This window comes from Castor canadensis, chromosome 4, assembly GCF_047511655.1.
Source record: "Castor canadensis chromosome 4, mCasCan1.hap1v2, whole genome shotgun sequence".
NCBI classification, from domain to species: Eukaryota; Metazoa; Chordata; class Mammalia; order Rodentia; family Castoridae; genus Castor; species Castor canadensis.
In genome coordinates this window covers 151082271-151107673 of record NC_133389.1, presented here as the reverse complement: position 1 = coordinate 151107673, position 25403 = coordinate 151082271, and the positions used below count along the sequence as shown (strand labels likewise).

Below are 25403 nucleotides of genomic sequence, written 5' to 3'. Positions count from 1 at the left end.
CTAGGAATTGAACCTAGGGCTCAACACTTGCCTAACAAGTGCTCTACCATTTTGCTATGCCCCTAGCAATAAATAACTTTTTAGTGAAAGGGGTTCTGAGGCCCCTTCCCCCAGAGTTGCAAACTGCTGCTTTAAAACCACTAGATTCTGTTGCCTATAGAAAGCATCTATTATCCAACATCTTGATAGGCTCAACAGTTATAGCCTTACTTTTAAGACATGTGTTTTTTTCTCCCCTCATACTTCGACATTTTTGAAGTCAAAGTGTTTCTTGTCAAAAGAAGCTTTTCAGTGACCAATTAAATTGTGAAATAGCTGTAGTACTCATACTTGACATTTCTAGAATTTAGCTTTTTATTCAGCTTTCATTTCTTTTGAGATTATTAACACAACACTGGAGTTAAAATTTTAATTGAATTTGTATTCCTAAATGTTGTTTAAAGTGTATACAATGTATCATTATATAGCACAGCTTTGAAATAAACAATTGTTTCAGTAGAAGATCTCCTGACATACACCAGTTAATTCAAAGACAGCAAAATTGCCAAATCTCTCAGTCTCTAATTTCAGAGCAGAGCAATGCTGATATTGGTTCATGGATCAGAGAGAGTATCTACCTGTCAAAAACTTTTGGGTGATTTATGAAGAAGCTATTTAAATTCTGTCTGTATTTATTTTTCCAAATAAAATTAGTAGCTTAACTAAATAGAAAATAAAGACAAAAAAATCCCAGATTTCATTACGACAACAACAAAAAAAAGCTGTGGGAGCTAAAGGTGCTAAATTGTTTTTAATTTATTTTATCATATTGTTGTACTGGGGATACATTGTGACATTTACAAAAGTGCTTACAATATATCTTAGTTTAATTTACTCCATCTTTCTCCTTTATCTCCCCCTCCTCTCATTCTTAGAATAGTTTTAACAGGTCTCATTTTTCTGTTTTCGTAACATGAGTACATTCACAATATTCACCCTCCTACACTGTTTCCTTTTATCTATGTAGTGACTAAATTATGTTCATACACAGTAGTAAAATCAACAGATGTTTGAGTGCCTGCTATGTGCCTGTTACTTGAGATACAGTGCCTATCCCTGTGAAGATAGATTCCAATGGGAAAGGCAGACCATAAGTAAACAAGTAAGACAATTACATATTTTGCTAAGTACTGTGCTAAAGTGGACAGAGTGATCAAGGTTGGAGACAGGAAGAAGAGGGAGCCCTTTTTAGTAGACAAGGAAGGCTTCCTGGAGAAGATAATAACATTTTAACTTAGTCTAATCAGGCCATAGACAAAGAGCTAGAAGAGCTTGCCAAGCCATAAGTACAAAGACCAAAAGTGGCCAGAAACATAAAGGGTAATTTTTAAAAAGTATATGTGATTATGGGGGTTAGTTTATCCTCTAGTCCTTTGGCCAACATTTTTTTTTAAATAAAGGAGTGTTTCGTTTTTGTACTTAGTTGGTAGATATTGTCTTAAAATTAGTAGTAGTATAGTGTTGAGAAAATATTGACAGTGTTATGATTAGAAGTGGTTGTTTATTGACATCAGTATGTTTCTCTATTTAGGGGTATTTAACTTATTTTAAAAATGATATTGGTAGAAATTGGAGAGATTTTAGTCAAATTTCTGATTACAGGACAAATCAAATAGGAATTTTAAAATTTATGACCTGGGTGAGATTGCACAAGTTTATAGTCCTAGCTATTCTTGAGGTGGAGACAGAAGTGATTAATCACTTGAAGCCAGGAGTTTGAGGACAACCTGGGAAGCATAGCAAGATGCCATCACAAAAAAAAAAAAAAAAAAAAAGTTAAAAAATAAAATGAGAATTTTAGCCTTAATGGGATTTTAAAAACAAAAATAGACCAGAGGATAGTAATCAGGCTTACTTGGAAAGTGTTTTCAAAATGTGTTTTTCAAAATATTTTGGGCCCTATTTATGGGTAGGAATTCTGTATAATATGCATCTGATTAAAACGATGTGTTTATTATGGTTGGGTTTCTTTTGACTGCTGCTTTTTTTGTTGTTTTTTGCAGTACTAGGGTTTGAACTCAGGACCTACATCTTGAGCCACTGCACCAGCCATTTTTTGAGATGGGTTTTTTTTTGGTTGAGATAGGGTCTTGAACTATTTTGCCCAGATTGGCTTCAAACCATGATCCTCCTGATCTCTGCCTCCTAAGTAGGTGGGATTATAGGCGTGAGCCTCTAGCCCTTGGCTCTTTTTGCGCTTAAAAAGTTTGTGTTCTTTGTAGAAAATTTGAAAAAATTACTGATTAATTATAGCTATTTTTTTCTTGCCCTTTTCTATAAAGTAGTAGCATACATTAAAAAAACTTTTAATTCCTTGCAGTTAACTAAAAGATGACTTACTAGTTTATACATGTTTCCTAAAACAGAGAAATCTTGACTTAAACCATGTCCGTGTTTTAAATAATTATCTAAAAATGTGTTCGTTTTGATGTCAAAATGTTTTATTTATATTTGTGTGTATAACAACGTGTAGTTAGAAAACATAATAGAAAATAGTCTGATCACAATTAAAACAAAAAAATACAAACCTCCTAAGAATTAATTGGAAATGTGTTAACTTATGTGAAAAAAAAAACATAAAAGTTTATAGTAAGAGTATATCCCATAATCCTGTGTGGGATAATGCAGTATTGTGCACATATTGTTTATAGTTAATTTATAAATTTAATCCCACTGAGGTTGGATATGGGGAAGAAACCCAACAAAAGTGTATTTATCTAAAAGAATGAAGCTGGCAGTAATGATGAAACATTTTTAGAAAAAAAAAAAGGATAGGAGTTTGTACTGTTATATATTAAAATATATTATAAAGCCATAGTAATTAAAAGATTGTAATCTTGGTGCAAATTTAGTCTGAAAGTAGCTCAGAAATAGTTCCAAATATAGGTAAGACTTTAGGATGTGATAAAAATAAGTTGAAAAAATCATCATAAAAAAATGGACTTGCAAAATGTGTTAAAACAATTGAGAGAAAAAAATGTTAAATCTTAATCTCTTATGTGTCTAAAATAACGTCCAGAAAGTAAACTGTGGGCTGGGGACATTGCTCAAAGGTTAGGGCTCCTGCCTGTCAAGTGCAGGGGCCTGAGTTCAAACTCCAGTATCATACGCTGCCCCCCATATATGAGTAAACAATGAATGTAGATTTTAATCTTAGAAGATTCAAACCTTTACTAAGCAAATAACATGATTTTTAAAACAGTAAAAATACTATGATATCTTTATGTTGTGTCCCTTTAAAATACATGGCAACATCCTCTCTATTGATATTTTAGTGATAGGTATTCACTAGAAGAATGTTCTGATTCTGATTTTTATTGTCTAGTTTTTGTTTTTTTTTTTCTGATGGCATTGGAGTTTGAACTCAGGGCTTCATGCTTGCTAGATAGGCACTGTACCGTTTGAGCCACTCTGCCAGCCCTGTTTTTTGTTGGGTATTTTTGAGATAGGGTTCTTTCAAACTATTTGCCTGGATTGGCTTTGAATCTTGATTCTCCTGATCTCTGCCTCCTGAGTAGCCAGGATTACAGGGGTGAGCTACCACCGCTCAGCTTATTGTAGTAGTTTTGTGAGTTATACAGGTACTTTGTTAATAAGAAAACATTTTGATAATTAGTAGCTATTCAAGAAATTAAAATTTTGAGTTGTGGCACGTGGCTCAAGCCTGTAATCCTTGAAAGGCAGAGATGGGAAGGATAGCAATTCAAAGCCACCTAGGCAAGAAGTTTGCAAGACCCCATCTCAGCCAGTAGCTGGATATGGTGGTACATACCTGTTGTTCCAGCTATGTGGACCAGCCCAAATAGGAGGACTTAGGTCTATTCTAGCCAAAGCATAAAGGAAGGCCTGATGTCAAAAATAACCAATGCAAAAAGACTTGGTGGAGTGACTCAAGTGGTAGAGTGCTGCCCACAAGCATGAGGCCCTGAGTTCACTCCTCAGTGCCTCCAAGAAGGAAAAAAATTTTTTTCAAGAGAACCTGGATTTTTTGGGGGGGAAGGGGAAAGGTGGGAATCAAATTCAGCCCCAAACCTGTTTTTATTTTTTTTTTAATTTTTTGTACTGTGGAAGAATTTGTTAGCTAGCTGTGAAAGGGATACCATTTCTTTTTTCTTTTTTAAATAACACCCTCTCTCCTACCATTTCTTTCCTACATATAGCCAGGTTATCTTTTTAAACATTAAATTTTATTATCCATGTGCTAAAAATCTTTTTTGATAGTACTGGTGCTTGAATATTGGGCCTCACACTTGCTAGGCAGGCACTCTACCACTTGAGCCACTCTACCAGCACTTTTTTGTGTTGGGTATTTTTGAGATAGGGTCTCTTGATCTAGTTACCTGGGCTGGCTTTTGAACCACTATCCTCCTGATCTCTGCCTTCCGAATAGGCAGGATCATAGGCGTGAGCCACTGGAGTCCAGCAGGTCCTTTATTTTGTAAAGTTATTTTTATGAGTGTCTTTTCTTCAGTAGAAAATTCAGGAGTTCCTGTCTTATTAATGGGCTTTAGTGAACGTGTAAACTCCCTGAAATGGTTCGAAGAATTGTGCATTGGTAGGCATTATATTTATTTACCTTTTTTTGAAGTGTAGGGATTCATAGTTTTGTTTAGCTCCCAAAGGAGTCTATGAATCTTTGCTTTGCTTCTCCTGCAGTACACCCCCAAAAGAATTAAAAAAAAAAAAGGTTCAAGAACCTTCTTTTATATATCTGATGTCAGAATGTATATGTATGTTCATCAATTCTTTTATCTTTATTTTTTTATGGTTCACTTTGGGACATTTCAAACTTACAACAACACAGAGAATAATGTGAAATTTGTGTACTAATTACTAAGCATTAGTGGTTATCAATTTATAGTTAATCATATTTCAACTATAGCTAACACACTCTCCTTTCACACACACCTGTTTTTTTTTTCCTTAATATGTCATATTTAAGTGTCATCATCAGAACAAGGTTTGAGGGAGGTGTATTTCACACAATGCCTTGAAAAATCAACCAATATTTATGAAACACAAAAGGATTTCCCCCCATTATTTTAAAGCAAATCCCAGACATCATTTTACCAGTAAATTTTTCAGTATCTATCTCTAAAAGATAAAGACTATTTTTTAAAAATCTAGCTACAGGGCTGGTGGGGTAGCTGAAATGTAGAGTGCCTATATAGTAAGTACAAGGCCCTGGGTTCAAACCCAGTACCACCAAGAAAACCTGACTATAATGCCATTATCACATATAAAAATAAACTATGATAATTTCTTAATTTAATATCATCAAATAACCATAACCAGTCACTTTTTTTTTTTGAGACAAAGTCTCACTATGCAGCCCAGACTGACCTTGAACTCACTATGTATCCCAGACTGGCCTCAAACTTGTGATCTTTCTGTCAGCTTCCCAAGTGCTGAGCTTCCCAAGCGCTGAGGTTACTGGTGTGAGCCACCTTACCAGTCCTCGATAGGTGTGTGTGTGTGTGTGTGTGTGTGTGTGTGTGTGTATTTATATATCTCTTTTAACTTGTGGGTTCCCTCATTATCTTTTTTATCTTAAAAATTTTTTGAAGAGATCTATCAATGTATCAAGAGCATTTGCTATTTGAAAATAAGTGGTATGCTTAACTCCTTTTTGTATTCTTTGCTTAAATAGTACTTGATGTAGTGCCTTACATATAAATTAAATTTTAAAGTCCTTTTGCAGTTGAAGCAAAAAAAAATAGAAAATTTGATTTCTTTTTCTTTATTTAGAAATCTAATGTGGAATTTGACAAACTTTTAGGAAATCCTGACTTTTAGTTGTTTCACAGATAGATCTTCCCCCTCCCTAAGTTATTTTTTTCTTATTCTTAGCTTTTAAATTATAAAGTAGGAAAATAAAACACTTTCCTTGTCTTTTTCACTTTAAATACATATTATTTTTATTCAAAATTACATATTTAGAATGTCCTCAAAAACCAACACTTGATGGTTTAGTATATATTTGCTTCCAGGCAAATTAAGTATAATTTTTAATTGGAATTACAGTGTATATACTGCTATATAGTTTTTTCTTAACATAGATACTTTTTCAACTTAGAAAATTTATGGACCTATTTTCTTCAAAGGCTTTATTTTGTATAGTACTTAGTGTTTTTATCAGCTTGCTGAATATATGGCCATACTTACTATCTTATCTAGGTTTGTCATGTGATTTGTTTGATGATCTATAACTTATTCTCCTCGCATTGACGGGGCATTTATCTTGGATAATGTATAGTTTAATTTTACTCAGGGCACTTTTTTTGCCATTTGAACTAGGGAAAATAGGAAAACATAGAATAGTAGAATATGTCATTAAAAGCAGAACTTACTTCTGAAAAACTTTAATTGTGCTCCAAACTAAAAACAAGCCCCTTGTCTAGAATATGGACTAGATTAGTTTCTTCTTAGTGAAAGACACATATCATATACCTTTGGTAGTGATGTAATGCTATTTTCAGGTTTAATGCTTTTTGTTATTATTTTAGAGTTAAAAGAAGGTAAAAGAAGATGCTGGGATCTGAACGTGGTGTTGTGGAAGAATGGTTATCAGAATTCAAGGTAAACTGGATTGGGGATAAGAATGTATTATATGATTCTTTATGACAGTAATTTAGCAATTGTTCTATGAAGAAATACATGCTATGAAGTGGAAATGGCAAAATATGAAATAATGTTTTTCTAATCATAATTCTTTGAAACATACTGATGTGACTGAGGACCAGAGCAATTAGTTAAAAATGAAAATAATTATCCAAATTAATGAAATATTTAAAATTTAAAATATATTCAGTAAAAGAGATGTGTCTCAAAGCTTTAATAAGGCACAAAAATAACCCAAACATGGTATGCACATATGAATAATAAAAGAAAAAAAATGCACAAAAATAGAATTTTTGCCTTGTTTTATTTCCTGTGTTTAAATCAGATACTTTTGGTTGAAAATTATATGGTTTATGAATATTATGGAAATGAATATTTTGTAAAATTGTACATGCAAGGATTGAAATACAGCCTATATTTTTTTAAGGTTAGATTAAGGTGGACCATTTCATGAAATCCAGGTATAATATGTGATTTCTGATTATTTTTCATGGTTCAGTAGTTAGAAGAATTGTATAGTAAAACATCCCAAATTAATAGATTTTAGTAGCTCTGTGGTTATTTCTTGTTTTTTTGGCAGCACTGGGGTTTGAACTCAGGGCCACCACACTTGCAAGTCAGGCACTCTTACCACTTGAGCCACTCCTCCAGCCTTATTATGGTTATTTTTTATATTAATTATTTTTACTTTTCTTCTTTGACTCTTATAAAGCTTTTGAAGAGTCACTACTATAAAATAAAGTTCCTGACTTCCCAAGTATTAAGTTTACTTTTTTTGTTCTTTGATGGATTCTTTTAGGCATTACCTGACACTCAGATCACCAATTATGCAGCAACTTTACACCGGAAAAAAACACTTGTACCAGCCCTCTATAAAGTTATTCAAGATTCGAATAATGAGGTAGGAAAATGCATTAAATGATTTCTATATAGTAATGTGAAATATGTGTATTAAAACACATAGATGTAAGTTTTGTAGTTTTCTATCCTTGTGGATCTGGAAAATTTCTTTCTGCTATTTTTTTTTTCATTCTGATTTCTTTGGCTTTCCCCATTACCTCTCTTTCCATTTTAAAAAGCATTTTGGTCAAATTTTTTCCTGTTGAGCAATATGTTTTTGATTCTTGATTTGAGTGACCATCATCTCAATGGATTATTTATTTAACTTGAAACTTTTCCTTGTCTCCTTTTACGGTATGTTTCTTGCTCTGAAAGCCAAATTTTAACTGTATACTGATTCTGCTTTATTTTTTTCATATTGTTTACTATTTTATTATTTTATATTATTTTATTGTTTCATAAAATTCTCTATAATCAGTGAAATCAAATTCATGACAATAGCATGCTGTTATTTATTAAATTTACCCTGGAAATGATCAAAGGAAGCATTTTTTAGTCAAAATAGTCAAGATTAATAAACTTAGAATAACAGTTTTTCTTCATTCAATTTTGTGATAGAAGAAAAAAAATACAGCTGTTGAATCTGTATGTTAACTTATGCTAAATACACACATTATCTTTCCACTAACACAGTAGTATGACATATAGTTTTAGCCCATTGGATTCATGTATGTTTTAAAGCAAAAATGAAAGGAGCACACAGGAAAGTAGCTTCTTATCTTCCCAGATACACCCTCCAAGAGTGCCTCTGCTGTGTACTGGAGTGAGTTTGAAGAAATCCAGGTAATCATCTCCTAACAGCAGCTTAACTTCAAGTGCATCTTCAGTTTTGTCCTATCACTAAAGCTTGCTTATTGACCCCCTTTCCTGTCTTTTAAATTTGGATTGGCTCTCAGACTTGCATCTGTTGCTATTTGTAGCAGCAATTGCAGGATTCATTTGCTTCTTTTTCTCTTGCAGTGTATTTCTGAATGTTTTTAAAACTTTAGTTATGAGTAATGTATATATTCATATTCTTCTTGGTCAGGAGTACTTGAATTCCATTTTTGAATAATGAGTGTGTGTTCCCTACCCCTTGTTTTGTGCTGTCTTAACATTTAAGCTTTGCTTATTAAAATTTGTTTTATGCTTTTCTCTTTAGATTGTAAGTTCTTCATGGGCAGTGGTCATACTATATTGTTATTTCTTTGGAATGTAGTATTTTATCATGTACATACTGAACATGTAATAAGTATTGATTCGGCTGGGCTATAGGTCAGTGGATTAGTACTGACCTAGCATGTGAAAGGCCCTGGTTTCAGTCTCCAGCATCACGTAAATAAATGAATCAATAAATACTGATTAGCAGTCAAATACAAAAAGACTTTAAAATATTTTTCATTTTCATTAAGACTCAGAAGTTATAAAAAAGTATCTTTTTCCTTTTACAAAATTAAATCTATGAAAATTTTTAATCTATTTTTATTTATATTGTCACATTTATAATATGACCTTGGAGGGGTGGCTAGAAATTGAAAAGTTACATCTTGAGAGATCTAAGCTCAAGATTCAGCATTCATTATAATTAACAAGTTGTTACAGCAGGTCTGGGTTTCCATTTTTTGTTCTGTCAAGTCAGAAGGTTCTGACCATGCCTTCAGACTTCAGAAAAACAGGATAGTAACTTCTGTAGAATCTCAAAATATTTCTGGACTTTAATCACTGAAGGAGGGTCCTTTTAAGTCCTGATTTTGTTATAACCAAATGCATTATTAGTTAACAAAAGTTGTTTCAGTAAATGGTCATGTCATATTTAATATGAATTTGAAATGAATGACAGTCTCACAATTTTGCTTTAAAACCATAAAAATACTTAAGAATACATATTTGCTAGAAATTTAATATTATACATCATAGCCAACCTATGTTACAACTTTAATTTTAATCTCTAGACCAATAATATTGCTTTGTTTTTCTCTTTTTCTCCTACCAGACCCCTTAATCACTCTACCAGTTCTTTCACTTTAAGGAGTCCTCCAATACGTTTACTCTGTCATTGTTTTGTGATTTGAATGCCTTTCTGACTTCCCTCAGTGTAGATAGATTTTCATGGTTCATTATTATAAATATTCCCTTGCAAACATTCTTAGCTCCTTTGCTTCTTATTCTCTTAGTTTATATTCTTTGGGAAAAAAATGGATAAAACCCAGCAATCAATCCATGCTCCTTGTTCCTGTACGTGAGCAGCTGAATATGCCCAAAGAAAACAGTTTTGTTGACTTTTGCTTCTTTAAATTAGGACTGCAAATCTCAAATGAGCACATAATATGTACCCTTGAAGTCCTACTTTATTTCTTTGGTTCACTGTCCCACTGTTGATTTTATACTTTCTTTTTCTTCATGCCTTTATCCTCCTTCTTTTTCATTTTTAGCTTGCTTTTCTAGATCATTAAAGTAGAAGAAAATAATTGGGCACTCTCTTCTTTTCCCATTCACATTTACCACTCAAACAGTAAGCATCTCTGGTAATACTCTCATCCTTTTTCCTTTTCATTAGGTAAATTGATGAACAGTCATATTCTTGTTTTTGAAAAAACTTCTTTGACTTTGCCTCCTTTCATCTACCCCATTTTCTCTGTCCCTATTCATAAATGAACTTCATAAGTTGTTGCTTATTTATAGTCTCTGTCTTCTCCATTTCTTCACCTCACAATGTTTAATCCACTCAGGTTATACTTCCGTCTTGATTATTATTTTTTTTTGGTGGGACTGAGGTTTGAACTCAGGGCTTTTTGTCTTGCAAAGCAGGTGCTCTGCCACTTGAGCCACACTTCCAGTCCATTTTGCTGTCATTATTTTGGAGATGGGGTCTTGCGAACTATTTGCCTGGGTTGACCTCGAACCTCAATTCTCCTGAACTCAGCCTCCCAAAAGCTAGAATTACAGGCATTAGCCACTGGTGCCTGGCTAGGTCTCCATTATCCCACCCAAAACACACTCAGTGTGTTTATTAGATAGCATATCTTAGTAATTATGTCAGACTATGTTTACTTAACTTGAAAAAGGTGTCGATTATTCTTCAGTTTGTTTTCATTTTGTTTTTAGCCCACGGATAATGATTTTCAACATTTTTGGTGTGAATGATAGTACCATTTATGGGAGGTCTAAGACATTTATTATATTGAGAATTTGAGAACATGGTGACATGACACAAATGCTTAGAATTAAGCTTTAACAGATTGGCGAGTTTTTAACAATCTTATTTTGTAGTGGTATCTAAGTAGAAGTTACTGGATTTCCAGCATTTAAAAATAACAGAGTAATAATTTTGGAAACTATATTTCTTTGCTTTACTTAATTAAAATACAGTCTTTTTGTGTCAGTATACCTTTTGCTACTGAAAAAGGATGATTAATGTCTTCATAACAGAAATTCATTGTAATTGTGCCATGGCCCATAAAATTTGGAGAAGACAGTCTTTGTAGAGGAAAATCAGTTTGAATCATAAGTATATATTTTTAACAAATAAATTTATGATGAACCAAGCCTTGTATGCACATATGAATAATAAAAGAAAAAGGAAAAAAAAAAGAGCTCAAGGCCAGCCTGAGCTATACAGTGAGACTCTCTCTAAAAATAAAATAAATAAATAAATAAATAAATAAATTTATGAGGGCTTCTGCAATCTTTAATTCCTCAGAAGCTCTGAATAGTGCTATTAGCATTCATGAAAGATGCCAGTGATTCACTCTTTTCAAAAGCTTATTAGTTACTCTTTATTGGTACTACATGGAATATACTATTTGTAATTACAACCTTTACTTCCATTTTTAGTGATAGAGTGGATACATCAACTTGATTTTAGAAAATATGAGTTTAGTTTTAGTATCTACCCCTACCATTAATTTCTATGACCTTTGACAGATTATCTGATTGACCTAGACTTCAATGTAAGGGAATAGTTGGAATATTGGTATTTTAAAGACTTTTAAACTATGTTGTTATAGTGATTTAACATAAAGAGCTTAGTATCACTAGACTAGGATGTATGTGTGTATATAAATTTTTTAAACTTTTTAAACTTTAGAATTCTTCAAGAACTATGTTTAACCTATCTAATATTAACTGTATAATTGGCATAGATTTGTTGACTTAATTTTACAATTGTAAAAGTGGAGTGATTTTATTCTAGAACATTGAATTTTTACGGACATATGTAAGTACATTTAAGCAGATTTCTAAATGTAAATGTGTTGTTTTAGTCATTTAGAGTAGAAGTAAGCACATGAAATTACTGTACCCATTTATTTTTTTAAAGAGTTAGCATTATAGTTTAACTTAAAGTTACTTTGTAGTTTCTTGTCAGTTTTCGATATGCCAGTTTTAGCCAGTTTTGTAGGTCTGCATTACTCTAGTACAATCATTTTTAAGTTGAAAGTATGTGCACCTGTTCATTTTCTTCAGTTTTTAAGGTCATGAAGTTCCTTACATGGTAATATATGAACAGTTAGCCAAATGAATGTTGGAAAAGCTATTTCTGTATACTTTTACCCTTTCAGAATCTTTCAAGTGAATAAAATTACTGAAATTTTAAAACTGTTTTAAAACATAAAGATAATCAGTTTTGCTTAGTTGTACATATTTAAAATATTAGGTAGAGTTGTGGATGTGTAAATAGTATGTATTGCAAAATCTGTTCTAATGAGTGGTATATAATTTGTTTGTATCATAGTCTCACTTGAGATTTCAAAGCTTATTTCTAATGAGACCATTTGAAATTATTTTATTCCAATAGAAACTTTTAAAAATGGAGAATAGTAAGAGTTGGTAAAGACAGAGTAGGAAATTCCCCAAATATATATGTAGTACATTATCTAAATAACTAATTATCTAATACATTTAGTAGTATACTACATTAAAAGGCATGGTAATATTATATGGCACAAAGCACTTCTTATAGTTGGTGGATTGGTCACTTTAATCTATGGTCTTTTCATATAAAGGCTTTGGTTGAATTAACTCAAAATATGATGAAACTAATTTTGAGAATTTATTTTTAAATATCCTAAAGGCATTTGTGCCTTTTAAAAATACAGTTATAGCCAAAAGAATAGAAATAGCTAATGTACTTATTTACCTTTTAGCTCCTGGAGCCTGTCTGCCACCAGCTGTTTGAGCTCTATCGTAGCTCTGAAGTTCGACTTAAGAGGTTCACACTGCAATTCTTGCCAGAATTGATGTGGGTTTATTTACGACTTACAGTTAGCAGAGACAGACAGAGTAATGGCTGCATTGAAGCACTTCTGTTAGGAATTTACAACTTGGTAAGTTCAAGATAATAGTTTGGGAAATTTAAAATATTTTTTGAAATCCTCTAAAATAATATTCAAGTAATATGTAAAGAAAAATAAGTTAAAATATTCAAATTTATTTGAACTGAGTACAATGATAAGTAATGATAAGCATTTTATCAGTGCAACTATAATTGGTAGCATTTTTAATATCTTATGACTTATTTCTTTAAAGTATTTTATTTGAGCAGTGTTTATGAATTCTTTCTGCATAACACATCCAGTTGGATACTGAAAATACAAAAGACTTAGATGTGATACATGCTTTTAGGACAACTTCTGCTCTACTAGAGAAGACATGCTTGGAGATGACTAATAATGCAAAGATTCCATGGAAAGTGAATATCAGAGAGAAACTCATATTAACTAAAGTTATGACAGCCTTTACTGAGGAAATGGCATCTAAATGGACCTCAAGAAGAGGTATAGTTTTGACAGGTTGAGATTAGGAGTAGGTGAGATTTCAGGAAGAGTTAATCAAATGAGCATAAGCAAAGAGTCAGGAAAGTCAGGTTCTATCCTTGTAAAAGGAAGGAATTTTCTTTGAAGCACAAGATATTTGTAAGCTAGGAAAGATGGTTTCATTCCAGTTTTAGATTCTTTTAAAAAAAAACAAAGAGTTAGGTTTTTGTTTTTCTTTCTTAGTATACATTGAGAAACCAATTGGAGAGCTTTGAGCAGAAGAATTTCATTATATATTAGGAAGATGAATCTAATATTGGTATGCAGTGAAACTTTGGAATCATAAGTTGAGTATAATCACCACTCTGTATTTTGAAGGCTATATATGTAATTGAAAGAATAGGGGACATGGACGTGGGATTTCTGTTTCTTTAAGGGTTTAATGTTAGTTAAGGTGGAAAAGTCCAATATACTACTTATAGAATATTATGATTTTTATTAGTCTGAATAAGAACGTAATGGAAACTGGAAAGAGAAAAGATATCACTAACATATTGGAGATGCTAGGGCCTTGTATGGAACTTGAAGACTGAGACTTGGTTACTTGTTATAGATGGAAAGGGTATTTTGAAAAGGAAGAACTTAAAAGGTTGCAAGAACTGTAGGAAACAATATGAAAAAGTGGGAAAGAGTAGTGGGAACATCTACATAAGAACCTTCTGAAGATTTGGGCACTAAAACTCCTTTTTCTATGCAATGCAAGGTAACAAAATTGTTAAAACACATTATGTTTTCTGTCCTTATATACCTCTGTACAATTGGATAGTTACCTGGACTCACTGAATTGTGAATTTTATGAGTATGACTTAGTCATTGAGAGAGGAATGATTAAGAACCTACTGGTATAGAACCCTTATGTTTCTATTTAGTTTTAGATATGGAGTTTGCTTATGTAAAATTTCTTTTTGGTGGTTCTGTAGTTTGAACTCAGGGCCCCATGCTTGCAAGGCAGGCGCTTTATTACTTGAGCCACTCCGTTAGCCCACTTACATAAATTTTCAATTCAGAATATAGCTTTTTCTTCAAAGTGTAGTTTGATTATAAAAACAGCAATTGGTATCCAGGTGCCAGTGACTCACACCTATAATCCTAGCTACTTGAGAGACTGAGATTGGGAGAATTGAGGTTCAAGGCCATTTTAGGCAAATAGTTCCTGAGACCCCCCCCCCCAAATCTCCAAAAAATACTGACAAATGGACTGGAGGTGTGACTCAAGTGGTAGAGTACCTGTTATGCAAGCATGAAGCCCTGAGTTCAAACCCCAGTACAACCCCCCAACAGAAAGATTGCAATTTATAAATTTATTAATAATTAGTACATTATGTGTTTGATACTACATTAGTTTATGAAACTTTCCTTCTAAGGCATTCTTAAGTACCTTAAACATTAGTACTCTGTTTTTTTAGGGCACTTGTACTGAAATTCCTGCCATTGAAGTCTTATATTGTGTATATTCAATACACTTGTAAACACTATCCATGATAAGTTTGGTTTTATAGTTGGGAGGTAATAAAGTACTAGAAATTGAGTCTCAGAATAAAAAAAAATTCTTCTGTACCAGTGCTCACTCCTCTTAATTTTTATCACTTAAAACCATTAGAAAACGTTTCCATCACACTGGCCACTGATGGCTCATGCCTATAATCCTAGCTACTTGGGAGGCTGAGATCAGGAGGATCTCAGTTTGAAACCGGTTCTTGGAAATAGTTTGTGAGACCCACCCCCCCCATCTCCAAAATAACCAGAATAAAATGGTCTGGAGGTGTGATTTTAGAATCACTTGTGTTGGATAGAAAACCATGTTCTATTTATTGGCTATTTTAAGTTTGAGAAAGTTATTTAATAGCTTGATTTCATTTGCCTCATCTGTGAAGCACAAATAGGACATTGTTAGTAAAATTAAAAACAATTTGAGGAGTCCAGCATGTTGACTAATTTCTTTAATAAGTGTTTATCATTTTTATTATCATAATTAAAATTTTTTAAATTAAAAACTAGTGCAGGAAATTTGTTTTATATATCACTATTCCTAAAGTGCTTATCAACAGATACTTAGTAAATTTTTGCTGATTTAATAATTCAATTTGGTGTTTAGGTTATTTAACATTAGCTGTCATTTTTATTAATTTGTTTTGTTACAAAGTTCAGTAGTGAGATGAATGAAACAAATATTTTGCAAAGCAGATTGGCAAGTTGTTAATAGTTCTTGGTGCTGTGGTTTAATTATCTTTGGATACCACAAAATAACATGCTATAAAAAAATGCCTGTTATATGTCAGAAATGTAACTTCAGGCTTCTGACTTCTTTTAATTCCTTCAACAGTGCTCTCCTTTCTTAATAGTTCTCAGATTTTCTTATCACATTAGGTTTTTTCTATATACTCATTTCACTTTTTTCTTTTCTTCCCCAGCATTTCCTTTCTGTCTTAAAAGCTCCAGGAGTTTTATGTTGCCCTTAACAAGTATCAGCATACTTCACAATTATATCTAAAAGTATTTGGCTTGATTTGAAATTTAGAAGTAAAAATAAAATTTTTTTACCTAACTTAAATCAGACCCATTTTTGATAGCATATTCTTTTTTTTTTGATCATAGCATATTCTTTGAAATGCAGTGGCCCAGATATAATGGTAACTAGTTTGATTATTACAAAGAAGCTGCATGAGCTGTCTAGGGACTTTATCCTGCCAAAATTAGAGGCATAGTTATGTTCACATATAATTGGCACTCTCCTATGATATAATAAACTCAGAAATGAGCTATGTGGGAAAGTTTTTGAGGTTTGTGGTTTGGTGATGTTAGTTGTTGTTCTTATTGTATTTTTCTTTTATGCTATGTAGCTACTCAATCTCTGACTACCTACCATTCAGGCCCACTAAGAGCAGTTTTCTCTCTTTACTGACATAAATTAGAAAAGAAACAAACAAAAGTAAGGCAGTAGAGAAATATGGCAGTATTTCACTCCTAACTGCTGTGGTATGTAGGCAGGTATTTATTAATATCTGGGGAAGATTGGAGGTGCCAGAGTCTGAAGAAATGCAGGACACCATTGACCTTTTTATGAAAAGAAAAAGTGCTTTAAAAAAAATTCAGAGAGGCCGGGCACCTGTGGTTTACGCCTGTAATCCTAGCTACTCAGGAGGCAGAGATTAGAAGGATCACGATTTGAAGCCAGCCTGGGAAAATAGTTCGTGAGACCCTATCTCGAAAAATCTCTTCAAAGAAAGGGCTGGTGGTGTGACTCAAGGGGTAGGCCTTGAGTTCAAACCCCAGTACCACACAAAAAAAAAAAAGTTACAAGGAGCCCGATTTTATGGCACACACCTGTAATACAAGCACTCAGAAGGCTGCAATATGGGGATTGTGAGGTTGAGGCCAGCCTGCTTTGTCTACATAATGAGTTTCAGGCTAGCCCTGGTTACATAGTAAGACTGTCTTGAAACACAAGGAAAAAAAATTTGTAATCATAAGAATTTTCTTGCAGCTCAGTAGAAATTAACTAGTTATAAATTTATTTATTGATTGGTTGTTTGTTTATTGATTGATTGATTGCAAAGTAGGTGCTCTACCACTTGAGCCACACTTTAGTTCATTTTGCTCTGGTCATTTTGGAGATGGGTTCTCGCAAACTATTTGTCCAGGCTGGCCTTGAACCTTGATTCTTCTGATTTCAGCCTCCCAAGTAGCTAGGATTGTAGGTATGAGTCACTGGCGCCCAGCTATAAATTTATTTTTAATTACTTGAATTAATATTAATTATGCTTACATGTAGTTCATTTTAGGTCAATATATTATTGTTAAGAGTTTTTTATTCAAGATTCATTTTTAAATGTTTTCATTGTAAAAAAGGGTGATTGAGGCACTGTGTTATTTAGCTTGATTGTGATAATTATTTCACAATGTAAACATACCAAAACACCATGTTGTGTACCATAAATATATGTAGTTTTGTATTTGTCACTTATGCCTCAGTAAAGTTGGAAAAAATTCATTTTGTGTTAGAACAATGTGTTGTGTTTTTCTTATTTTAGTAAGTGTGGTTCTCTTGGCTAAGATCTTTAATTATAATGTTTTCCTCAGTGATGCATCTATTGAACAATCTAATCACTTTTAATCTCCCTGTTCTGTATGCAAATTTAACAAAAATGTTGATTTTCATGCCTGCTACTTGTCTTCGATGTCATATTGTACTTGATTTGCTATAGTATTATATTTACTATCTCTATAAGTTACAACTCTACTACCAAAGTACACAAATTTGCTATTAAGTTAGAAAAGATATAAGGAGGGGGACAAATTTAAGTACCAATGATATATTCTAGGCCTAAGATTACTTCATTGTCTTTGTATATTTTTTGACTATAGGAAATTGCTGACAAAGATGGAAACAATAAAGTACTATCTTTCACCATCCCTTCCTTATCCAAGCCTTCAATATACCATGAAGTAAGTAACATAAAAAGGTAGTATGGTTTAAAATTATATCAACTAAGAGATAAAAAGGCAGTTTTTACCCGAGGTAAATATTCCTTGCACATCTTTAATGACTCGTTTCTGAACAGCAGATGTTTGCTATTAGTGATGTAATACTCAGCTGCGTCGAGAGGCAAAAAATAATTAATGGAAAATTTTCCTTTGGTTCTTATTTCTTTTTTTTTATTTGTCAACCTATATCATTTTTGGCCTTTAAGTTAGTTTTTAATGAATTTTCAAAAATATTCTTTGCTTTTTAAAGCTTTCCATATTGTTTAGAAATTATCTTTGTAATATTGACTCATTTTTATTATTCTTTAGAAAAATGACTACCTAGAAGAATGAAAACACTTGTATTTCAGTATAAACAAGTATTGACACATTCTAGCTGTTCAATAACATACTTTTTTGCTTATATTTATTTAGTTGAAGAATGTGAAAACATTGATGATTATATAGGTAAATGATGCCTGTTACCTTGAAGCCTTTCTTCCTACTTTCTTTAAGTAAAACACAGTGAGGAAATGTGTTGTGAATCAAACTTGTGGTCTGTACTGGCATTTGATGTATAAAGTTGTGAAGAAAGCATTTAAACAAACGTACTCTAAAAATTGTATTCTATTTTCCTTTCAACATACAGTATCCTGCTTGTCTTAGCTCTGTGCGGCTATAAAATTTTTTAATTTGTTCCCCTGGTACTTTGTTTTAGTTAGAAATAGAATGTCTCTGATTTAGCCAGGACTCATTTTAACATAGAATATTTCTAAGCAATAGATTTTCTTTAATTTGTAAGTATTTTTTAATCATCAAACTTAAAATTACTATAGCTTTATAAATGCCATAGCTTTATAAAATATTTTCAGTTGATCTTCAGTTTTTAACTTTATTTTTTTTTCTTTTATTATTCATATGTGCATACAAGGCTTGGGTCATTTCTCCCCCCTGCCCCCACCCCCTCCCTTACCACCCACTCCACCCCCTCCCTTACTACCCACTCCAACCCCTCCCTCTCCCCCCCACCCCCTCAGTACCCAGCAGATACTATTTCACCCTTATTTCTAATTTTGTTGTAGAGAGAGTATAAGCAATAATAGGAAGAAACAAGGGTTATTGCTGGTTGAGATAAGGATAGCTATACAGGGCATTGACTCACATTGATTTCCTGTGCGTGGGTGTTACCTTCTAGGTTAATTCTTTTTGATCTAACCTTTTCTCTAGTTCCTGTTCCCCTTTTCCTATTGGCCTCAGTTGCTTTTAAGGTATCTGCTTTAGTTTCTCTGCGTTAAGGGCAACAAATGCTAGCTAATTTTTTAGGTGTCTTACCTATCCTCACCCCTCCCTTGTGTGCTCTCGCTTCTATCATGTGCTCATAGTCCGATCCCCTTGTTGTGTTTGCCCTTGATCTAATGTCCACATATGAGGGAGAACATACGATTTTTGGTGTTTTGGGCCAGGCTAACCTCACTCAGAATGATGTTCTCCAATTCCATCCATTTACCAGCGAATGATAACATTTCGTTCTTCTTCATGGCTGCATAAAATTCCATTGTGTATAGATACCACATTTTCTTTTTTTTTTTATTATTCATATGTGCATACAAGGCTTGGTTCATTTCTCCCCCCTGCCCCCACCCCCTCCCTTACCACCCACTCCATCCCCTCCCGCTCCCCCCCTCAATACCCAGCAGAAACTATTTTGCCCTTATTTCTAATTTTGTTGTAGAGAGAGTATAAGCAATAATAGGAAGGAACAAGGGGTTTTGCTGGTTGAGATAAGGATAGCTATACAGGGCATTGACTCACATTGATTTCCTGTGCGTGGGTGTTACCTTCTAGGTTAATTCTTTTTCATCTAACCTTTTCTCTAGTACCTGTTCCCCTTTTCCTATTGGCCTCAGTTGCTTTAAGGTATCTGCTTTAGTTTCTCTGCATTAAGGGCAACAAATGCTAGCTAGTTTTTTAGGTGTCTTACCTATCCTCACCCCTCCCTTGTGTGCTCTCGCTTTTATCATGTGCTCATAGTCCAATCCCCTTGTTGTGTTTGCCCTTGATCTAATGTCCACATACGAGGGAGAACATACGATTTTTGGTTTTTTGAGCCAGGCTAACCTCACTCAGAATGATGTTCTCCAATTCTATCCATTTACCAGCGAATGATAACATTTCGTTCTTCTTCATGGCTGCATAAAATTCCATTGTGTATAGATACCACATTTTCTTAATCCATTCGTCAGTGCTGGGGCATCTTGGCTGTTTCCATAACTTGGCTATTGTGAATAGTGCCGCAATAAACATGGATGTGCAGGTGCCTCTGGAGTAACAGTCTTTTGGGTATATCCCCAAGAGTGGTAGATACCACATTTTCTTAATCCATTCGTCAGTGCTGGGGCATCTTGGCTGTTTCCATAACTTAGCTATTGTGAATAGTACCGCAATAAACATGGGTGTGCAGGTGCCTCTGGAGTAACCTGTGTCACAGTCTTTTGGGTATATCCCCAAGAGTGGTATTAAGCAATAGATTTTAATTAAGTTCTTTGTATGATTTTATGAAATGAAATGGAGGATAGTGAAGCACTAATGAATGGATGGTTCTTCTGGCTTGAGAAATGTGACATCAGTTATGTCTGTACTAAAGAGACTTTTGACCATAGTCTTCAATATTGTTTACATTATATAATTAAAAACAATTGTATTCTGGGTTCTGGAATACAAACTAATTACATTTTTTTCATTTATTCATATGAATAATTAAATAAATAAATTTAATTTATTTTTAAATATCTGAATATTTTATTTTTTATGACAATTTCAAAAATTTAAATTAAACATAGAGAAGAATTTACATTAAACAAGAGCACATTGTCTTCATAAAACCTTGGAATACATGATTTACATGAAAAGACTTTTTATGTTAAGACATTAATTTAATACAGGACAAAACACACAATTATCTAATACAGCTTTTCTGAAGGTTCAACATGCTTAATAAAGACCTATTTAAATAACTGACTTCTTAGAAATAAAGACCACAGGTATTAAAACTAATTTATTTTTAACCCTTAGTTTTTTCAGCAACTTTTCTTACTCTTTCCTAAATATCCATAGACTTTAAAAAATAAAGCAGTATATTTTTAGTTTTACATATTTTATTCCCATAATTTCCAAAAGAATCTGTGGAATATGTAGTTGAAAAACAAAAGATTTTGAAAGAAAAGAATGAATTATTTGAAACAGCCCTTCATTGAAACTAAATTCAATTACCTGATATGAATTTTACTTAGTTTTAAAAACACCATTTCAAACTATACCTTCTTTTTGTAGCCCTCGACAATCGGATCCATGGCTTTGACAGAAGGGGCATTGTGTCAGCATGATCTCATCAGAGTTGTTTATAGTGATCTTCATCCTCAAAGGGAAACATTCACTGCACAAAACCGGTAATGGTCAAAATTATAGACAGTAACAGTTGTGGATTATGCTTAATTGTTAACTATAATTGCTTTAGTTCAGGTTTGATATGAGAAGAGTCCAAAAGTTAAATATATCTTACTTAGTGAAATACAATACAGGTTGAACTTCCCAAATCTGAAACTTTGAGCTCCAACATGACACCTTAAGTGAAAATTACACACCTGACCCTCATGTGATTGGGACATAATCAAACTGCAGGTGCACTAAAATATTGTATTGAAATTACCTTCAGGCTAGGTGTATGTGCTATATATGAGACATAAATGAGTCTTATGTGAATAAGAAACAGAAAATAATCTTCTTTCTCTAGCAGTGCATTAATATTCCCTCATTCTTTGATGCTTGATTGATTGATTGATTGATTGAGGGTGGGAAGTACAAGATCAAAGCACCAGCAGAAGCTGGGTGCCGGTGGCTCGTGCCTGCAATCCAAGCTACTTATAAGGCTGAGATTGGGAGGATCATGATTTAAGGCCAGCCTAGGCAAAAAATTCAAAAAAACATCTCAGCAGAAAACACTGAGCATGGTAGTGTGCACTTGTCATCTCAGCTCCTGCAGGCATAAATAGGAGGTTTGTAGTTAAGACTGGCCAGGGCAAAAAGTGGGACCTTATTTCAAAAATAGCCAGAGCAAAAAGGGCAGGAGGCATGGCCAAAGTGGTAGAGTGTCTGCCTAGCAGGTGTGAAGCCCTGAGTTCAAACCCCAGTACACCAAAAACACCAGCAGATTCTATGTCTGGTGAGGAGATATGGCCTCTTTTTCAAAGATGGTTCCTTCTACCTGTGACTTCATATTCTGTGGAAGGAATGAGCAAACTCCCTCAGGCTTTTTATAAGGCTACTGTTACACGAATCTCTAATAGAGATACCACAGACATGGGACACCAAGGCTTTTCAAGAAGCAATATTTATTAGCGGGCCAGTAGTGGTTCACCAGATTCACACTCAGTGGCTGAGCCCCGAGAACAAAGGAGTCTCATCATACTCTTGCAAGCAGTTTACAGAAGCAAAAAGCAAGGGTTAACCCATATATGGTTGCATGCAACTGTAGTGGCTACTTCACCCCCAGTGCTATGTGACCTTCTTCACATTTAGATATTTTAAGTTTTATCTCCCATCTATGCTGTCCCCTTCCTCCCTGTTAAATTATCAGAAGCTGGCTCTGGTCAAAAGCACAAAACCCTGTCTGAAAAATAACTCAAGCATAAAGGACATTGCTTGTTTCATTTTTTGGCCCTCCTCCCTGCTACATTATTCCCCCTTTGATATTCGGAACCACCTAGGGTGAAAGAGCATCATCTTGATTTAGGGGTTTGTATTTTCATAGCATCATTACATGGGTGGCTGTTTTTCTCTCCGTAGTGGTCCTGATGGACTGCAATACCAAGGAAACCAGGCAGGGTAACATCAAACATGCTCCCAAGACAAGACCCATCACCCCACATTCCATGACAAATGTAGCCCATATTATTTTCTTTACTGTGGGACTTTTAGTATAGCTTACCGGCAACCTGGCAAACCTGGGGAGTATATGAGCCGATGTAACACCTGACCTGTTTGTGGGTGCGTGATACAAAGTATGGCTGTTTGGAGGTCCCAACAATGGCTCTCTTATGACATTCAGTACATGGGGGAAACCTTGCAAGGGTCAATCCAAAAGGTAAGCGTCCAAGAGTGTAGAGGAGAGCAGTGGTGCATCCCATGTTCGAGCTTCTGCTGTGCATAGACTGGTCAGCTGCCAGAGTGGCTACAGCAAGACGGTTGTTCCATTGTTCATGGTCCCCTGTTATCTCCTGGAAGGTGAGGTTCTGCTGAGGAAGGGTACAGGAGTTCTGGAAGGTAATCTTGCATGGTAAGGCTGGGTCAAGGATGCACTCCCATTTGGGAGAGGCTGACTTTACTTGGCTATGGTGGATCCAGGGAGTAATTTTTGCTACTTTAACTGCAGTGGAGATAGACAAGATAACAACAAAGGGCCCCTCCAATGGGATGTTAATGGTTGGCCATTTTATTCTTTTACCTGGACAGTATCTTCTGTTGTTGTTTTTTTTAACCGAGTAGAATTACCATGGCAACAATATATTATTAGTATATATGTCCTCTAAAAAAGCACATTATTTTAAAAAAGTTAAAAATACCATCTTTAAGTATCAAAAGACATATCTAGAGCCAGTAAAAATAGTCATTTTGTCTCTATTTAAGTTGACCCTGTCTAAAAAAATACAAGTTTATGTCTAGAAGGGCTTTAATGTCAGATAGTCACACATGTGTAAGAACCATTTCCTCAATCCTCTCGCTCTTGGTTATTTTTGAGAAAAATCTGGCACCAGTGACTCCTTTGGAACTTTGATGGCATTCCCCCCTTGTGTCCGAACTGCTTGTCTCTGAGCAGTCTTCTCTGAAATCTTTTTCCCATCCAAGTACTAATCAGGCTCAAACCTGCTTAGCTTTCGAGACCAGATGAGATTGGGTATATTCAGGGTGGTATGGCTGTAGACTGAAGATCTTTTTTGATTTTTTTTCTCATCATGAGGATTTGCTCTTTTCTGGATTTTTGTTTGTTTGTTTGTTTTTGGTCCCACGTTGCGGGACAGAGAGGAAATAATGAGCAGATCAGGTGGGAGTCCTAGACCCTTTTAGCCAAATTTAAGCAACAAAGAGGCTTAGAAGGAGTTTTAGGCACTGGGCTTTTAGACAAGGACAATACAAAACAAAGTCCAACAAAAGCAGAGGTCTAAAAAGTTAACATGGTTGACACATAAGTACTTAGTAGAGTCTTTTTTTTATGGACTTGATTATAAATGCCCCAGAATGATCAAAATTATAATGACAAAAACTTAAAAAAGAGCCATGGTTAGAATTCTGATGGACAATTTAGCAACTAATGGAACAATATATCAGTACCATTAACTTTTTGTTACCATGTTTATCTAAATTTTGTATTTTAGAAGGCTTGATATACTTGAAAAACATAAATATATTTGGTATACAGGAATCAGCAACAGTATTACAGCTCTACAGAGGTTATATATACATACTAGTTTAATTGTTGCTCTTGAAGTAAAACTTAGATTTTCTCTTCATTTGGGGAGGGGGGATGAACAATGTCAGTGACCCCAAATATCCCACTCAGAGACACATAGAGGTTACCGACTGCATTCGACTCATCCAAGACAACAGTTGTTTAACCACGAGGTCATTTAGAAAATTTTACATAAACCAACTCTTAAATGAACTTTTATTTAGTTATGACTCAGTTACTTTAAAAGTCAAAACCCTGACAAAAATCACCAGAGAACACAGGTAAATATTTATGGGGAATAAGTGTGGAGCTAGGAAACCTAATGGCTAAGAATCATGGCTCAGATGTTGATAAGGGATCATATCCCAGATTGTTGGCATTAACAAAAGGCTCAGGACATACAGCAGGATCCCACCAACCTATAGTCAGTGGAGCCCCCCTAAAAATAAAAGGCCCAATCTGGCCATCCCAGGCCAAAAATTCCCTCCACCTGCCATGAGGAAGGAGTAGGACTAACATCTTCACTCTGTTGACGCCAATAAAAACTGGAGGTTTGACCTCCAGTGTAATGCTCCTTTTTGAGGTTTTTTTTTTTTTTTAATCCTATCTGGAGGGTGCATTTTTTTTTTTAACTTTGCTTTACAAAGCAAAAGTCTGTCTCAACCCTCATGTCAGTGCACCAGCACTCCTTGTGCTCAGTTGCCGCTTGCCTCTCTGTGTTTTAATAAACTCTTGTTGTCTTGATAAATTTGTAGATTAACCTGTAGCACCAAAAATTCCTGACAGTTACCTTAACAAAACAAAAACCATTTTAGGACAGTTTTGTTTTGTTTTGTTTTGTTTGTAAATGTTATCAAGAACAATATAATATTTTAAGGTAGAATTAAGTTTTCGTTTAACATCAGTACATTAAATTTTGACCTTACAAAACCTTTAAGGTGACTGGATTTTAGTCAACTCAGTCGCTTATATAAGTATTTATAGGCTTCATCTTTTTATGACAACTTACTCTATACCATTATGACAACTTATTCTGTATCCCCTTGGGGTGGGGAGGCTTGTCTTTATCCTTTTTTTTTTAATTA

General features: G+C 34.1%; 1 protein-coding gene and 1 non-coding gene across 10 annotated transcripts in view; one reads left to right on the top strand and one right to left on the bottom strand.

Annotated features, from left to right (window-relative positions):
• Positions 1 to 25403, top strand: part of Hycc2 (hyccin PI4KA lipid kinase complex subunit 2) — a 100667-nt gene that overhangs the window by 43394 nt on the left and 31870 nt on the right. For 8 of the 9 annotated variants that reach the window (XM_074071382.1, XM_074071383.1, XM_074071375.1 and 5 more), the window contains 5 exons: positions 6546 to 6618; positions 7460 to 7561; positions 12684 to 12863; positions 17718 to 17798; positions 21147 to 21262. In XM_074071382.1, coding sequence (XP_073927483.1) covers positions 6568 to 6618; positions 7460 to 7561; positions 12684 to 12863; positions 17718 to 17798; positions 21147 to 21262 — 530 coding nt within the window. In that variant the 5' untranslated portion in view covers positions 6546 to 6567. Of the gene's footprint in view, positions 1 to 6545; positions 6619 to 7459; positions 7562 to 8287; positions 8344 to 12683; positions 12864 to 17717; positions 17799 to 21146; positions 21263 to 25403 lie in introns of those variants that run through there. The other variant, XM_074071384.1, reaches the window with a different exon arrangement.
• On the bottom strand, positions 4969 to 5067 carry LOC141423004 (small nucleolar RNA U13). Its single transcript, XR_012447683.1, has one exon. It is a non-coding gene; the product is annotated as a small nucleolar RNA U13 (small nucleolar RNA).